Source organism: Anomaloglossus baeobatrachus, chromosome 8, assembly GCF_048569485.1.
Source record: "Anomaloglossus baeobatrachus isolate aAnoBae1 chromosome 8, aAnoBae1.hap1, whole genome shotgun sequence".
In the NCBI taxonomy this organism is placed as follows: domain Eukaryota; kingdom Metazoa; phylum Chordata; class Amphibia; order Anura; family Aromobatidae; genus Anomaloglossus; species Anomaloglossus baeobatrachus.
The window spans coordinates 252339772-252356886 of NC_134360.1; the positions used below are offsets into that span (position 1 = coordinate 252339772).

Below are 17115 nucleotides of genomic sequence, written 5' to 3' on the forward strand. Positions count from 1 at the left end.
GGTCGCTTCTATATCTTTGTGCTGCTACCTCCGGAGCGTCTCCGATAATAGTTTCTGCTCGGCAGCATGCGTGTCTAGCTCTCATGAGTATACCTTGATCCGTCCTGTTTCCATGCTACCATTTCCTGACCTGAGTCCTCTTTGTATCATTTGTTCGTCCCTCTTCCCTGACTTCCCGTTCCTGCCCGTTGTTTTCCCTATCTTGTCTGTCTGCCCCCAGTTCCTACCTGTGACTCTTTCCCCCTGTACGTTACACTGATCTCCCGACTCTGACCGGTATTTTGACTCTTGACCTCAACTCTGATACTCCCTCTCGTAGTTTACGTGACCTCTTGGCTTCTGACCCCTTGGTTTCCACCTGACCGTGTTTTACTCTCTCTCCTTACTACTGACGAGACCTCCTGTTGCAGACCCGGCTTGTTGACTACTCCGTCGCCCTCTTGTAGGCTTGTCTGCTAACTGCACATTGAAGCTGTATCTCCAACTAGCTTCAGTGCTCCCATAGTACAAACGTGAAACACATCACATGACTGCCAGACTATAACCCTGGAAATATCCTCCATCCTCCTCTTGCTTTCCATCATCCATGACTCATCTTTTTATTAGTTGGCCCAGCGTGATATCATGCCCAGTGGCGTACCACTAATAGCAGCAGGCCACACAGCTACTATGGGGCCCATGAGTTGAGGGAATTCGGTGACAGAGCCGGTGCTGGGCCCACCCTGCCCAACATCGCACTGTATCGGCTTCCTGAATTCCAATACAGTTGAAAGCAATGATGGAACAGCTCCCTCCTCTACCTTTCCTACTCTACATCTGAGCTCTGACGTTTCAGCTCACCGCGAGCAATTGCGTGACAACATTGCGTAGAGCCGTGTAAAGCATGAGACCACACACTGCAAAGACAAGAGCAGTGGTGGTCTTTTTTATTAATCAATGTGGGGGCCATTATACCATTTATAGGGCTATGTAGGGACGATTATACTGTTTGGAGGGCTATGTGGGGCACATTATACTATTTGGAGGAGTATGTGGGTGCCAATTACACTGTTTTGAGGGCTATGTGGGCGCCGTTATACTGTATGTGTGCAATTATACAGTGTGGAGTGTTGTGTCGGGTCCATCATGCTGCGTGGAGAACGGTGGGGGCCTTTATACTGTATGGAGTTAGTAGCAGAGAAAAATAAAATAACCAGGAAGCCGGTAAAGCTGTTTACAAGGTTAAATTGTTTCATTTTGATATCAAATATTTCTTAATAGCTTATTGGGATGAACCAGTTGCCAAATAAAGAGAAAAAAATAGATTTTTGGCAAGAATCCTTCTTCAAATTCATCCGGCAAAATTGATTGGAGAAAATTATAGATGCACCACAAAAGTATTTCACTGGCCTTCCTTCCACACAAATCAATAGAGCTGAAACATGAAAGGCTTTGTTCCTGCAATTAAAGCAGTTCATATAATTTAATGGCGCTGAACGTCAAGCAAATTTACCTTGTCTTATACAAGTCAATAATGCAAAAAGCATGCACATCGCTCTGCCATAGACTTTCATTTGCAAGGCTGAATGCCAGGCGTTTTCCGAATGTCCTGTTATCATCAACCTCTTTGTTAGCAGTGTATACAGTGAACACAATACACAATGATACATTGAAGCACCTAAAAGTAATAACAAAAACTTAGCATGGCGGCTGCTTTACAACTTTTTTTGTAAATGGTGTCATCATGGCAGGTCAACCAAGAAGAATAACTCTAAAGGGTGCTTTAAACGCTGCGACATCGCTACAGATATATCGTCGGGGTTATGTCGTTAGTGACGCTCAATGAGAGCAAAAATGTGAAAAATCGTTGCCTGACATGTCGCTCCTTTTCCAAATATCGTTGCTGCTGCAGGTACGATGTTGTTCGTCGTTTCTGCGGCCCCACACATCGCTATGTGTGACACCGCAGGAACGACAAACATCTCCTTACCTCCATCCACCGGCAATGAGGAAGGAAGGAGGTGGGCGGGATGTTACGGCCGCTCATCTCCGCCCCTCCTCTGCTATTGGACGGCTGCCGTGTGACGTCGCAGTGACGCCGCAAAAACTGCCCCCTTAGAAAGGAGGCGGATCGCCGGCCAGAGCGACGTCGCAGGGAAGGTAAGTCCGTGTGACGGGTGTTAGCGATGTTGTGCGCCACGGGCAGCGATTTGTCCGTGACGCACAACCGACGGGGGTGGGTACGCTCGCTAGCGATATCGGTACTGATATCGCAGCGTGTAAAGTACCCTTTAGACTAAGAGTACCAAGGGTTGTGTCACCACTAGGAAATTTAGATTCCTACTAGTAGGATAGAGATGGCCCTTGTATATGGAAAGTTACAAGTGGGTTATAAGCCCCTTCACGTAAAATTGTATGGCCAGCTAGGCGACCAGAGCATCCTCCAGTGAGCCAAGGTCCTAACACAATGACTCCCTAATAGAACTGAGCCACTGACTGTCACATGTATTAGGACAGCCTCAGGGTTAGTGTCATGAACAGGGGGAAGGAGTGGAAGTTACACCCCCCTTTTCCACCTCAAACAGCACGTGACTCGCTCTCTAGCACCCCTCTTATAGTCAAGCCAATTATGGAATTGCCCAACAATAAGCAATATGCCGATGATTGAAGGGTTCCCGGTGAGATTATGGTATATATTCTACCGACTCCTGAGGCGGAATATATCTAATCCGCCCCTGATCTCACGGGTCGCCCCACAATGATCCTTGGCATAAACTCTCTGCCACCAATCGATTACTTTTACTATTACGCCGAGCACACAGACGTGGGATTCAGGATCGAGATAACAGAACAGCCCAAGATTAAATTATATATGTTTAATAGCCGTAAGGGCACACTAGAGACTACAATATATACAATATAGAATTTACAGAATATATATATATATATATATATATATATATATATATATATATATGTATATGTCAGAATACATTTACAAATAAGATGCGGTCACAAACAGGCATACAGATGTATCAATTACCTTAGGGTTGAGGGTTTGGCCCATACAGGGGGGTACTGTGTGGGGCCAGGGACATTTCAGGTATCCTCCACTACATGAATGAAGCACATGACCCCCAGAAGAAATACAAAAGCACGGACCTCTGCCCTTAGCTTTTATCTGTTCTGTCCTGGACTCACACGGCCCCCCCCCTCGTGACATCATCCTGGCTGGGAATTCCCTCCCCCTGCTGTTAGCTGAGAATAACCTAACGTTATATTTCCCAGCATAACTCTGCCCCTGAACTTCTCACCCCGAAAATATGATCCTCGTTTTGATGGTCATGAATTAATCTCCGTTTTGATAGGAAATATGAGGGTTCTGCGGGCTTCCTGTGGCCAGTTATTAATTATTGAGGGCTACGCACATCATACAGGTTTGCCAAAATATGTGTTACGTGCGTCTGGCCCTCAGGAATATAAAAATGTGCCAATCTTGTCTGTGGGGGCGATGTACCCCCCAATATCGAAACTCTACTGATGGTTCCGAATTGTCTGGAGGAGACCTTTGAAGTTAGGTTATAAACCTGACGGTTCCGAATTGTCTGGAGGAGACTTTTGAAGTTAGGTTATAAACCTGGAGCTTCCCTCCCACCTCCTGTGTAGAACAATTCACTCTGCAGGGGGTGTGCTGGATCAAGGCCTGGCCTAATTGGATTTTGACACTTTGAGGGGAGGGGAGTGACATCATGGAGTAGCTGACTGACATGAATAACTATCATAATTCTCATCGTCATCTAGCATAATCCTCACAAGTTAGCTTTCTCATAGACCATATTAGACCATGCACAGTTAAATGTTGCTTTTTTTCCTTTGAGCACTTTAGGGTTAATTTCCTGATGCAGCAGCAGACTTGCTCAGCTGCCGCCAGTTGAGCACTTCCGGGCTGTATTTAATCCCTCTGCTTCCTGGAGATGTTGCTGGTTATTCTATTTAGTTAGGAGCTAGCCATGGAGCAGAGAGTATGTGTAGTTTCTGCTGCTGCTATCTGTTGTGATTTTTGTAGTTGTTTCTACTAGCCCTTTTTCTTTGTACCCTTATTCGTACACCTTTGGTTATCCCCTGGTGCAGGTTTTTTGGTGTATATGAGTTTTATTTGACCCCTGTTTGTCATTCCTTGTTGGTGGATTCATGGGATCTCTGTCCCAATTGGTTCCCTAGGTGTTGTGGACTTAAGGCTACTTTACACACTGCGATATCGGTCCCGATATCGCTAGTGTGGGTACCCGCCCCCATCTGTTGCGCGACACGGGCAAATCGCTGCCCGTGTCGCACAACAGCCGTCACACATACTTACCTGTCCGGCGACGTCGCTGTGACGGGCGAACCGCCTCCTTTCTAAGGGGGCGGTCCGTGCGGCGTCACAGCGACGTCACTGAAGCGTCACTGAACCGCCGCCCAATAGCAGCGGAGGGGCGGAGCTGAGCGGGACGTAACATCCCGCCCACCTCCTTCCTTCCGCATAGCGGCCGGGAGGCAGGTAAGGGGAGCTTCCTCGTTCCTGCGGCGTCACACGGAGCGATGTGTGCTGCCGCAGGAACGAGGAACAACTTCGTTACTGCTGCAGTAACGATTTTTAAGAATGGACCCCCATGTCGCCGATTAGCGATTTTGCACGTTTTTGCAACGATGCAAAATCGCTTATCGGTGTCACACGCAACGGCATCGCTAATGCGGCCGGATGTGCGTCACAAATTCCGTGACCCCAACGACTCCGCATTAGCGATGTCGCAGCGTGTAAAGCCCGCTTTAGTCATTGGGGCCAGGACAGGAGACAGGGCCACGTTGGAAGCTTAACCCTGACTACCTTTAAGTCTACTATCGGGATAAGGGACAGCACAGGGATCCCAGTCTTAGGGTTAGCCATGGTGCCCCGGTACCATCCTTATCTCCCTATTACACGAACATGCAGCCGATAAAAACCCCAATTGGAAGGGACTTCGAAGCGAATCATTTGGCACTGGGGTCTATTTTTTTCTTATGGGATGATTCTCAAATAACCTATTAAATCTTATTGATGATACGTCCTGTGGGAAGAATGAAAACAACAGGACAGAATGCTGAGAAACCTGAAGGCCTGAACTGAAGACAGGACATTTAGAGAAATACTATTCAAGACATTCCATTGAGTCAAAACCATCGTAATTTCACAGTTTTATTATTATTTTAGTTTTGTTTTATATTTTTGTTGATACTATTTTATTATTATTATTTTTTACTTTGTGAAAATTTTCCCAACTGCACAAACGCTTTCCATATGTCTATGATAGAATATGGCCTTTGGCTATTAGTCAGGGTGTATAACATGGTCAAACTCCAATAACATAAGTCTGGATATGAAGTCTGGAGCCCCCCCCTATAACAGCAGTCTGGATGTGTAGTCTGGATCCCCCTATAACAGCAGTCTGGATGTATACAGTCCCTGAAAGAAGTTCTGTCGCTTATCCATGTTATGTAAATAAAAGCTTATAACCTGACTTTAAAATCATCCATTGGTTTTATAAATTACTCTTTTGAAAGCTGAAATCCTCCCAAATTTAGTTTAGGTTATGAAAATAAAGTTGCTGAAATATTGATCATTTAATGAATACAGAAAGGTCAGATTTTGGCAAGACAAAAGTTTTGTTGCCTATTCATATAATGCACCCAATCCTAGTTTACATCCTCACCTGTGCTCACTAAATGATTGGTTAATTAGTGGGTGTGTATAACAAGAAACCCAGCACCCTAGACCTTCACTTGGACTGCAACTTGACCTCTGACAACATGCCAAAAATCCACCCTGCGACCAAAGCCTTGATTATCAAGAGACTGAAGACCAGATCCACTGCAGAGGTGGCTGGCACCTTTAATGTGTCTCAGCGTCAAGTACAAATAATTAAAAAAAGATTTGAAGAGAATGGAGATGTTTTTCACAAGCCCAGGTCCGGCAGACCCCGCAAGACAACTGCTCAGGAGGAACGTTTGTTGGTTAGAAAATCCAAAGCCAGCCCCTCTTCCACTGCAGCAGAGCTCCAAAAGGCCTGGTCACCTCAATTCCTTGTGTCAACTAGAACAGTTTGTAGGATTCTGTCTCAAAATGGCCTCCATGGTCGAATCAGTGCCCAGAAGCCAGCACTAAACAAAAGGCAATTAAAAAACCACGTGGCATTTGCCAAGTCCCACAGCCTGCTAAATAAATGGATGCTGGAAAAGTGGCAGAAGGTGGATTTCTCCGATGAATCTTCAGTTGAATTACACCACAGCCACCGCAAATACTGCAGGAGACCTACTGGAGCCTGTATGGATCCAGAAAACAGTTAAGTTCGGTGGTGGAAAGATCATGGTCTGGGGTTACATTCAGTATGGGGGTGTGTAAAACATTTGCAAGGTGGAAGGCAATATCAATAGCCTAAAATATCAAAAAGTATTAGCTACCTCTTACATTCCCAATCATAAAAGGGGTCAAATTCTGCAGCAGGATGGTGCTCCATCTCATACATCCATCTCTACAACAAAGTTCCTCTTGGCAAAGAAGATCAAGGTGCTGAAGGACTGGCCAGCCCCGTCACCAGACATGAACATCATTGAGCATGTTTGGGGTAGGATGAAAGAGGAAGCTTGGAAGACAAAACCAAAGAATCTAGATGAACTCTGGGAGGCATGTAAGACTGTATTCTTTGATATTCCTGATGATTTAATCATTAATGTGTAGGAATCATTGTTGAACCGCATGGATGCAGTCCTTCAAGCTCATGGAAGTCACACAAAATATTAAATATGGCTCTAATAGCACCACAACTTCATTCACCAATGTTATACAACATATCTTTGTATTAGAAGTCAATTATTTTGTTTGAATTTCCCATTACTTTCTGTGGGCGACAAAACTTTTGTCTTTCCAAAATCTGACCTTTCTGTGTTTATTAAATGATCAATATTTCATCTTTGCAGCAACTTTATTTTCATAACCTAAACCAAATTTGGGAATGTTTCAGCTTTCAAAAGTGTAATTTATAATACCAATGGAAGAATTTAAAGTTAGGTTATAAGCTTTTATTTACATAACATGGATAAGCGACAGAACTTCTGTCAGGGACTGTAGTCTGGAGCAACCTATAACAGCAGTCTGGATGTGCAGTCTAGAGCTCCCCTATAACAGCGGTCTGGATGTGTAGTCTGGAGCCCCCTATAACAGCAGTCTGGATGTTTGGTCTGAAGTCCCCTATAATAGCAGTCCGGATGTGTGGTCTGGAGCCCCCCTATAATAGCAGTCTGGATGTGTGGTCTGGAACCCCCTATAACAGCAGTCTGGATGTTTGGTCTGAAGTCCCCTATAACAGCAGTCCGGATGTGTGGTCTGGAGCCCCCCTATAACAGCAGTCTGGATGTGTGGTCTGGAGCCCCCTATAACATAACAGCAGTCTGGATGTGTAGTCTGGAGCCCCCCTATAACATAACAGCAGTCCGGATGTGTGGTCTGGAGCCCCCCTATAACAGCAGTCTGGATGTGTGGTCTGGAGCCCCCTATAACATAACAGCGGTCTGGATGTGTAGTCTGGAGCCCCCCTATAACAGCAGTCTGGATGTTTGGTCTGGAGTCCCCTATAACAGCAGTCCGGATGTGTGGTCTGGAGCCCCCCAATAACAGCAGTCTGGATGTGTGGTCTGGAGCCCCCTATAACAGCAGTCCGGATGTGTGGTCTGGAGCCCCCCTATAACAGCAGTCTGGATGTGTGGTCTGGAGCCCCCTATAACAGCAGTCTGGATGTGTAGTCTGGAGCCCTCCTATAACATCATCCTAGCACTGCGGTGTACATGACCGTCTGTAACAGTTTTTGTTGTGCACACATATGGTATAATACACCAGTGTCAGACTGGGGCGGCAGGGGCCCACCAGTAACACTGTCTCTGGGGGTCAAAGATCAACTACAAATATTACCTTCACAAACTTATCTATGCTTCTTTATAGTAATATACTGGTAGTTTATAACTAAATGATGAGCTGCTTCCATCATCTATGCATAGTGAAACAATTGTGTCAATTACTGAATATATTGGAGGGTAAGTGACATTCTACCGCAAAGAGGCCCACCGGGGGATTCTCCGGCTCTCCTGCTGGCCAGTCCGAGCCTGTAATACACGCATTGTCGCACACTTGTATCACTATTCATAAAGGGGATTCATGGTTTTCTAACCACACAATTGGTGGGATTATAACAATACAGCTCATTACACCGAGGCTACTGGAAGGCAGCCATGTGGACAATAAATTGACGTCAAAGTGCAGATTTAGAACATGACACTCACAAAGTCCTACCCTTAATTATATGAATTCTACAGGACTATGCACGTAGGTGAAGTCAGCACACAATACTCGATCTTCCACTATGCCGCACACATATTTATTGTTTAATACTCCTGTACACATGTGATACATATTTTAATGTATCATCTCGCACATAATTGAGAATCAGTTTGCTACGGGTTTTGATTTCTGTTTTACGTTGTTACTGTTTAAGTGCTACAAAACTATTTTAATTGCATCAACGCGACATTGTCACATCACAACATCACATCCAGTTCTAGCCCACAGCTAACACATTCATTATAGCCTGCGGGAAAATGCAAGATGTGTTGCCTGGCTGATATTACAGGCAGACAACCTGAAGAAAGCTTGTGGCAAAGCATTGCGTGATTTGCATGAACAGAGTCAACAGTGGAGGCTGCAACTGTCAGCAATAACTGAGCTGGTCGTATGGTCTGCGCTAGAGATGTCATGAGGGTCCCTCCTATTTCTGGTGTCAGGAGATCACAGCACAGGCCTTCATACACATTTGCTCAGGTTACTACTGCTAGCTGTGCAGATTCTCCTTTATCCACTGCTGCTAGGGTTAAGAAGATCCTCTGGTTCTTGAAACTCTGAATGATTGCTAATTAGCTCTGCTATAAAGTCTTCCCTCCTAACCCAGGTAACTGCTGGTGATAGTTTCTACTATACTGCCTCTAGAGGGAACCTATGAGCTGAGGACCAGGAGGCCATTCTGAGAACATTTGCTGTGTGAAAGCTGTGTTATTTTCCCCTTCCTTAGTCCTTTTGGTTTTCCTCCTCTGGTCCATTCCTCATTATTACCTCTTGTTGTTTGGAATACTATGTATGATTGTCGTTTATTTTACTCTTGTCTGTCTAATCCTCTCTGCGTCTTTAATCCAGAGCAGGACTAGCATCCGCGCTGCCCTGTGCACTATACAGGGTTGAGTCCAGGGAAAGACAGAGATAGGCATGTGATTTGCGACGGGACGAAAGAACCCGTGTGAGGACGTTAGGGGGTTTAGGAGATTACCCTACTCCCGTTTCCATAGCGCTAGAGCCCATGGTTGTACCCTGTGTGTTGCGGTGCTCGCTGGGGGTTCCTGTGTGCCTGGCGGAACCCCGGTAGTCACCACATGACAAGAGATGAGGAAGTTTCCCAAAATTCATTTCAGGCAAAGTCTCTCAAATTGGCTGACAGATTTGGTTCGGTTGGAATAAAATTTGGTCCAAATCAAATCTGTATCGAAAAGGACATGTATTATATTCTGAGGTCTCTGGATTCTTAAGTGTGATAATCAGAGGGGTTAAAAAATAAAAAAAAGTTTATGCTCACCTGTGCTGCCACTGCAGATCCCCTATCCGCTCACTTCAGATCAGTCTTCACTCCAGATCTTTCAGTGATAACTACATAGTAAATGGTAATGTGGGGCACCACCTTTGTCATTGGCATCGATACAGTTTGTTGGGCGCCTCGTGACCACATGTGGCTTAGACTTAAGGGTGCTTTACACGATGCAACATCGCTAATGATATATCGTCGGGGTCACGTCGTTAGTGACGCACATCTGCCGTCGTTAGCGACATCGCAGCGTGTGACACCAAGGAGCAACGATCAACGATCGCAAAAACGTCAAAAATCGTTGATCGTTGACACGTCGCTTCTTTTCATAATATCGTTGGTGGTACATGCCGCTGGTTGTTCGTCGTTCTTGCGGCAGCACACATCGCTATGTGTGACACCGCAGGAATGACGAACATCTCCTTATCTGCGTCCACCAGCAATGAGGAAGGAAGAAGGTGGGCGGGATATTCTGTCCGCTCATCTCCGCCCCTCCACTTCTATTGGACAGCTACCGTGTGACGTCGCTGTGACGCCGCACGAACCGCCCCTTAGAAAGGAGGCAGTTCTCTAGCCAGAGCGATGTCGTAGGGAAGGTAAGTCCGTGTGACGGGTGTTAGCGATGTTGTGCGCCACGGGCAGCGATTTGCCCGTGACGCACAACCGGCGATATCGAAGCGTGTAAAGTGCCCTTAAGTTCACATGTCCTGTAATCATCCGTTAGACCAGATCCTGCACAGATCCTTGGGGAAACTGATTTCTGCTGAAACAACCTCAGACAATGGACGGCTCCGATGAGTCCGGCGGAAAACAATGGCTTAATAAACATGAGTTACCACACAAAAGGGACTCATGTCTGGCCAAATTGGGAACATTAATCCCTGACAGACATTGAACAAGGCTGTGTCTTCATGTCGGGTTCTTTTAACATTGGAGTCTATGGAGCATGGATCCGTTAATGAATTGCTATTTATCTTCATCCGTTAACGAATTGCTATTTATCTTCCATTTGTAGTGGATCCAGTAAAAAACAATGTATGAATTACAAATGCAAGAACAACTGATGACTAAATAGCAATCCGCTAATGGATCCGTTCTCCATAGATTCTTATTTTTAAAAAATGGATCTGACTGACATCTGTTATATAACAACGGACAAAAAAGTTGTATTTGCACAACTTTTTTTTCCAACGGATCTCTGACGGATCCATTCTAACGGATGACTACCGGACAAGTGAACGCAGCGTTAATCAGTGGAGGAAGATACAAGACGAAAGACCAATTTGAAGCAAGCAGTCTACCGGGTGAGGAGCGACAGTGGCCGGACAGGTGAAGAAAGAATAATGATTTTTGTATTTTTTAACATCTTCCCAGGCCTCAACAGAATACAGCAAAATGATCGCCGGTTGGCCATTATTTTGTTGGATTCATGAGAATCAAATGCTTAAAATTCAGATTCTGGTGAATTTTCCAGGAAATTCAGAACAAAATTGATTTCTTATGAATTGATTTGATTATTTCTGCTTTGCGCCTGTTAGGGTGATGAGTATTGGTATCTGTATTATGGGCTTTGCAGTATACAGCGACAGTCATCGAGTATGTGATAGGTAAGAAAAGAAGCCCTTGTGCTTAGGCACACATTCTACATATGCCACTCAGAGCCTGTGTTGGGCTAATACTACACAAGGAGGTATTTACATAGACTATTACCCAGATACTGAAGTATGGTAATACAGAAGGATAGCAATATTGTGTACTGGACCATAAGCCCCATATTACATAACTGATTGTGCTGTACAAATACAGGTGCAGGAGTACTACATGGCTCAAGCTAAATAATGTGCTAATATCAGACAACAGTATCTATCAATCCGCTCTGATCCTCTTTATAACATGATATCTACAGATAAGACCTCAATTTTAACATTTTAGGTTCCCTTTAAAAACTAACAACTTTTTTTGTATTATATAAAAAGGCTTTACAAAGATATTGTGATTCTAGGTACGGGGAAATACCAAGCAAATGGCGAAAAGGAAGGGAAACCCTGTGTTTAGGGAAAGGAAAGATGGTGACCCCTGACAAAACCACTGCTGGTCCCTGGGGTCCCGCACCACCCTAGATAGGTTCCGCACCTATGCACCGAGCCGGATACCTGACCCTTGGTATCTCTGCACCTATGCGTCGAGTCGGATACCTGACCCTAGGTATCTCTGCACCTATGCGCCGAGTCGGATACCTGACCCTAGGTATCTCTGCACCTATGCTCCGAGCCGGATACCTGACCCTAGGTATCTCTGCACCTATGCGCCGAGTCGGATACCTGACCCTAGGTATCTCTGCACCTATGCTCCGAGCCGGATACCTGACCCTTGGTATCTCTGCACCTATGCGCCAAAACAGATACCTGACCCTTGGTATCTCTGCACCTATGCTCCGAGCCGGATACCTGACCCTAAGTATCTCTGCACCTATGCGCCGAGTCGGATACCTGACCCTAGGTATCCCTAGTGTTGGACCCTAAATAGGGAACGGATGGGATGAGATCTTTATCAACCCCACTAAACACTAGAGAAGACACAAGGAGGACACACGGGGAAAAGCATGAACGACCTATCCAAGGATGACTAAGGTAAAAGTTCAACAAAGAACAATAGCACAGATGGACTGCAACATAGCAGTAGAAAAAGACATGGCCGAACATCTAAAAATCAAGTTCATCTAAAGCTGTGTGGCGGTGATTTTGTGTTAGTGGGGCGGTGTGGCCTGGAATCTTAGGGACTCAGCCTTGCAGTATAGGCGCTGAGAGGCACCAGGTCACCTGCCCTGCTGCTGCATGGTCGCTGCAGCAGCGGTTGGCGCACGGCACCGCACTTTTAAGGCATAGCTTAGGGACCCACTCCGAGGTTTGCCGTGACTTGGCAGTGGCTTCATACAGTCCGATCAGAATGTTAAACCCAGAGCCTCATGTTCAGGTATTTAAATCATTCTGTCCCTGACGAAGCCTGTTGGCGATACGCGTGGGGCGTACTCCAGGGTCTCCCCCCCTTGGAGCTGGTACAATATAGATTGGTTTACCACTGGTTAGCATATATCCTGTATAGGGCATTATATTCTATGCCTTGGATCCCTTGTTTGTAGTCAGTATGTACCATTCATATTTTTTTATGTAATTGTTAGTCTAAGTGACTTGGTTATAATTCCTGGTACAATGTGAGATATGGTGACCCATGCTCCAATTTTTCACATATATTTTTTGTGATATTGTGATTGATTTATATGGTTGCACATTTGTATAATTTTATTTTGAATATTGCACAATTGATATGGTTTTGGAGATACCCTGGTGTGGGTTTTATGGTTTTAAATGTTTTAACATTTTGAAATTCAATAAAAACCTCTTTATTAACATATATGTTAGGTGTGCTGCCCCTTGTACACAGTGTCTTTTCTTCTAATATTCACGTATTTAAATTTTGCCTAGCGGCTTTAGATCAACTTGTGATTTTTGGATGTGCGGCCAAATCTTTTTCTACTACTATGTTGCAATACCACAGATGAGTACAAGCCGTCTGCTTGCATCCAGAGCTTGAATGAACTGAATATCCCGAGCACAAGTTCAGGGAAAATGAGACTATTTAAATCCAAGGGAAAATACAGATGATTATCGGCTGAAGGGAACCAGAGCTCTGCTGGGTATTAAAGGGAAAGGATGAAAACCCAGAAGAGGAGATACCTAGTATACTGAATACTGACAGCAGGAACAATAGAAAGTCAGGGACAATTTTGCACAGCCAATCGCTGTGATCTTCAATTGCTGGACACCACAGGACTGTCTGTCACCCGTGACATTTATGAATCATTGTAACAAACTCAATTACCTTCATTGCTTCCTCTACTCTTAAACTTTGCACTGAAAGTGCTGTTTTAGCTGCCTAGTACATGCACGTAAAGTGGCTGATTTGAATTGCAGGTCTAGTAAAAATCAGTACTCCAGTGTGAGCTTCTCTGATCCCCGCTAGCGCGCAGACACAGAGCAAAATTGTAAAAAATGTCTGAAATGGGTAAGCGGATATCTGTTGTACGTCCCATTCAAATCATCCATTCTAACTGCATGAACAAAGCAGGTGAAACAGCACTTTCAGCAAGGAATTGACAATAAAAGGAAGCAAAATAAGGTAATAGAGTACAATACAAAGATTCAGAACTTTGTAAAGACTATTCAGTAATTTAATTAAAAAAAAGTTTAGGTACTCTTTGTTTTTCCTCGTATATTATTATTATTATTATTATTTATTTTATTATTATTAATTAATTAGTATTATTATTAATTATTATTATTATTATTATATTAATTTATTCACACAATGACTTGTTTTATTAATGTAATGGGGTTTTTTTTAGCTCATCATCAGAATAATATTCTTTGCACAAGTTTTCTCAATGAGAAATTTACTAGCAGTCATTAAGCAGGATATATTTTTACTTTGTTGAAGGCGATACGGAGGGAGGATGCTTCATTATCATTCTTGGTGCGGCTTCCTATTATTCTTAGGGGTTATGTCAGGCGTGGTGTGTGTTTAATATGGTATGCTTCATTAGTAAAATGTTAATCCTCATTTCTGCACAGTACGGTATCAGTTTTAGTATTTCTTTCCTTTCTTTTCAGTAACAGTAGCCTTTCACGATGACAGATGCTTTAAGTAGGTATGGAAAAATAAGAGGCATGAATCACAAACAATATTTTTTTTTTGTTCTGCCAACAATTCAGTGTTTTCTGTTAAGGAAATTGACTTTGAAAAACATAAGAAGCAAATAAAATCATTGGCTTTATGAATAAGGAAAGCTTAACAATAAAATGTAAGGTGTAGAATATCATCAAAAAGTTCATTTTTTTCAGTAATTCAATACAAAAAGGGAAGCGCATATATTATATAGAGTCATTGCACACAGAGGGATCTATTCCTATATATTATATAGAGTCATTACACACAGAGGGATCTATGCCTATATATTATAGAGTCATTAAACACAGAGAGATCTATTCCTATATATTATATAGAGTCATTACACACAGAGGGATCTATTCCTATATATTATATAGTCATTACACACAGAGGGATCTATTCCTATATATTATATAGAGTCATTAAACACAGAGAGATCTATTCCTATATATTATGTACAGTCATTACACACAGAGGGATCTATGCCTATATATTATATAGAGTCATTAAACACAGAGAGATCTATTCCTATATATTATATAGAGTCATTACACACAGAGGGATCTATGCCTATATATTATATAGAGTCATTAAACACAGAGAGATCTATTCCTATATATTATATAGAGTCATTACACACAGAGGGATCTATTCCTATATATTATATAGAGTCATTACACACAGAGGGATCTATTCCTATATATTATATAGAGTCATTACACACAGAGGGATCTATTCCTATATATTATATAGAGTCATTACACACAGACTGATCTATTCCTATATATTATATAGAGTCACTACACACAGAGGAATCTATTCCTTTATATTATATAAAGTCATTACACACAGAGGGAGCTATTCTTATATATTATATAGAATCATTACACACAGAGGGATCTATTCTTAGATATTACATAGAATAATTACAAAGAGAGGGATCTACTGTATTTCTATATATTATATATAGTCAGTACACACAGAGGGATCTATTCTTATATATTATAGAGTCATTACACACAGAGGGATCTATTTCTATATATTATATAGTCATTACACACAGAGGGATCTATTCCTATATATTATATAGAGTCATTACACACAGAGGGATCTATTCCTATATATTATATAGAATCATTACATACAGAGGGATCTATTTCTATATATTATATAGAGTCATCACACACAGAGGGATCTATTCCTATATATTATATAGAGTCATTACACACAGACGGATCTATTTCACGTGTTTATTTCTGTTAATGTTGATGATTATGGCTTACAGCCAATGAAAACCCAAAAGTCATTATCTCAGAAAATTAGAATATTATATAAGACCAACTGAAAAAATGATGTTACACTCAGAAATGTTGGTGCCTCCTGAAAAGTCTGTACAGTAAATGCCTCAATACTTGGTCGCGGCTCCTTTTGCATGAATTCCTGCATCAATGCGGCAATGTGGCAGGAGGCGATCAGCCTGTGGCACTGCTGAGGTGTTATGGAGGCTCAGGTTGCTTTGATAGCCACCTTCAGCTCGTCTGCATTGTTGGCTCTGGTGTCTCTCATAGATTCTCTATGGGGTTTAGGTCAGGCGAGTTTGCTGGACAATCAAGCACAGTGATACTGTGGTTAGTAAACCAGGTATTGGTACTTTTGGCAGTGTGGACAGGGGCCAAGTCCTGCTGGTAAATTAAATTTGCATCTCCAAAAATCTTGTCGGTAGAGGGAAGCATGAAGTGCTGTACAATGTCCTGGTAGACGGCTGCGCTCACTTTGGTCTTGATAAAACACAGTGGAGCTACACCAGCAGATGACATGGCTCCCCAAACCATCACTGATTGTGGAGACTTCACACCAGACCTCAGCAGCTTGGATTGTGGCCTCCGCTCTTCCTCCAGACTCTGGGACCGCGATTTCCAAATGAAATGCAAAATTTACTTTCATCTGAAAACAACACCTTGTACCACTGAGAACAGTCCAGTTCTTTTCTCCTTTACCCAGGTGAGACGCTTCTGGCGTTGTCTATTGATCATGAGTGGGAGTGACATTTAGTCTAATAATTCTAATTTTATTTTCATAAAAAATAATGAGATGTAGATGACATGTAAATATGTCCACTAAGTCACACACCATAGGCTGTCATTTTCTGCAATTCATATGTTAGCTTTGCTGTGTAGACTGAGACAGAAGTTCAGAGCCATTTCATAAGGCTTTGCAATAACGTTGTGCTATTATGATGCCCTGAGGAACAAAACCTCATGTTTTTGCAAGAACTAAAAATAAAAAAATTCCAAATCTGTTTTACCTGTAAATGTATTAGAAAACCACATCAGTTCATATTAAGCCATCCACAACAAGTGAGCACATCGTTAGCATTAGAAGTTGGTCTAATTATTGATAGTCCTATTGTACTGCTCGAGTCCTAGCTAAGGAAGAATACCAACAATGTAAACCAGAATAGCAACAGATTATATCCAAGCCACATGGTATCTATAAGCTTCAATTATCAGGAGGATGAAAAAAGATTGCGTATTTGGACTCCATCTGGCAATAAATGACATTATACTAGAGAAATCTAATATATTGTAAGAATATACTTTTTTCATGGAATCATAATAATGATAATAATAATAATAATAATAATAATAATAATAATAATAATAATTTATATTATAAAAAACATTAAGTCATATTGTTCATGTTATAGTTATAATTTATC

General features: G+C 42.7%; 1 protein-coding gene across 6 annotated transcripts in view; it reads right to left on the reverse strand.

Annotated features, from left to right (window-relative positions):
- Positions 1 to 17115, reverse strand: part of LOC142249007 (cytosolic carboxypeptidase 6-like) — a 2064630-nt gene that overhangs the window by 1610945 nt on the left and 436570 nt on the right. The window contains exon 1 of one of the 6 annotated variants that reach the window (XM_075320541.1): positions 3023 to 3100. The exons of the other annotated variants lie outside the window; for them this stretch is intronic. Within the exon in view, the coding sequence (XP_075176656.1) occupies positions 3023 to 3046 (24 nt within the window). The 5' untranslated portion in view covers positions 3047 to 3100. Of the gene's footprint in view, positions 1 to 3022; positions 3101 to 17115 lie in introns of those variants that run through there. 6 annotated transcript variants of the gene reach the window in all.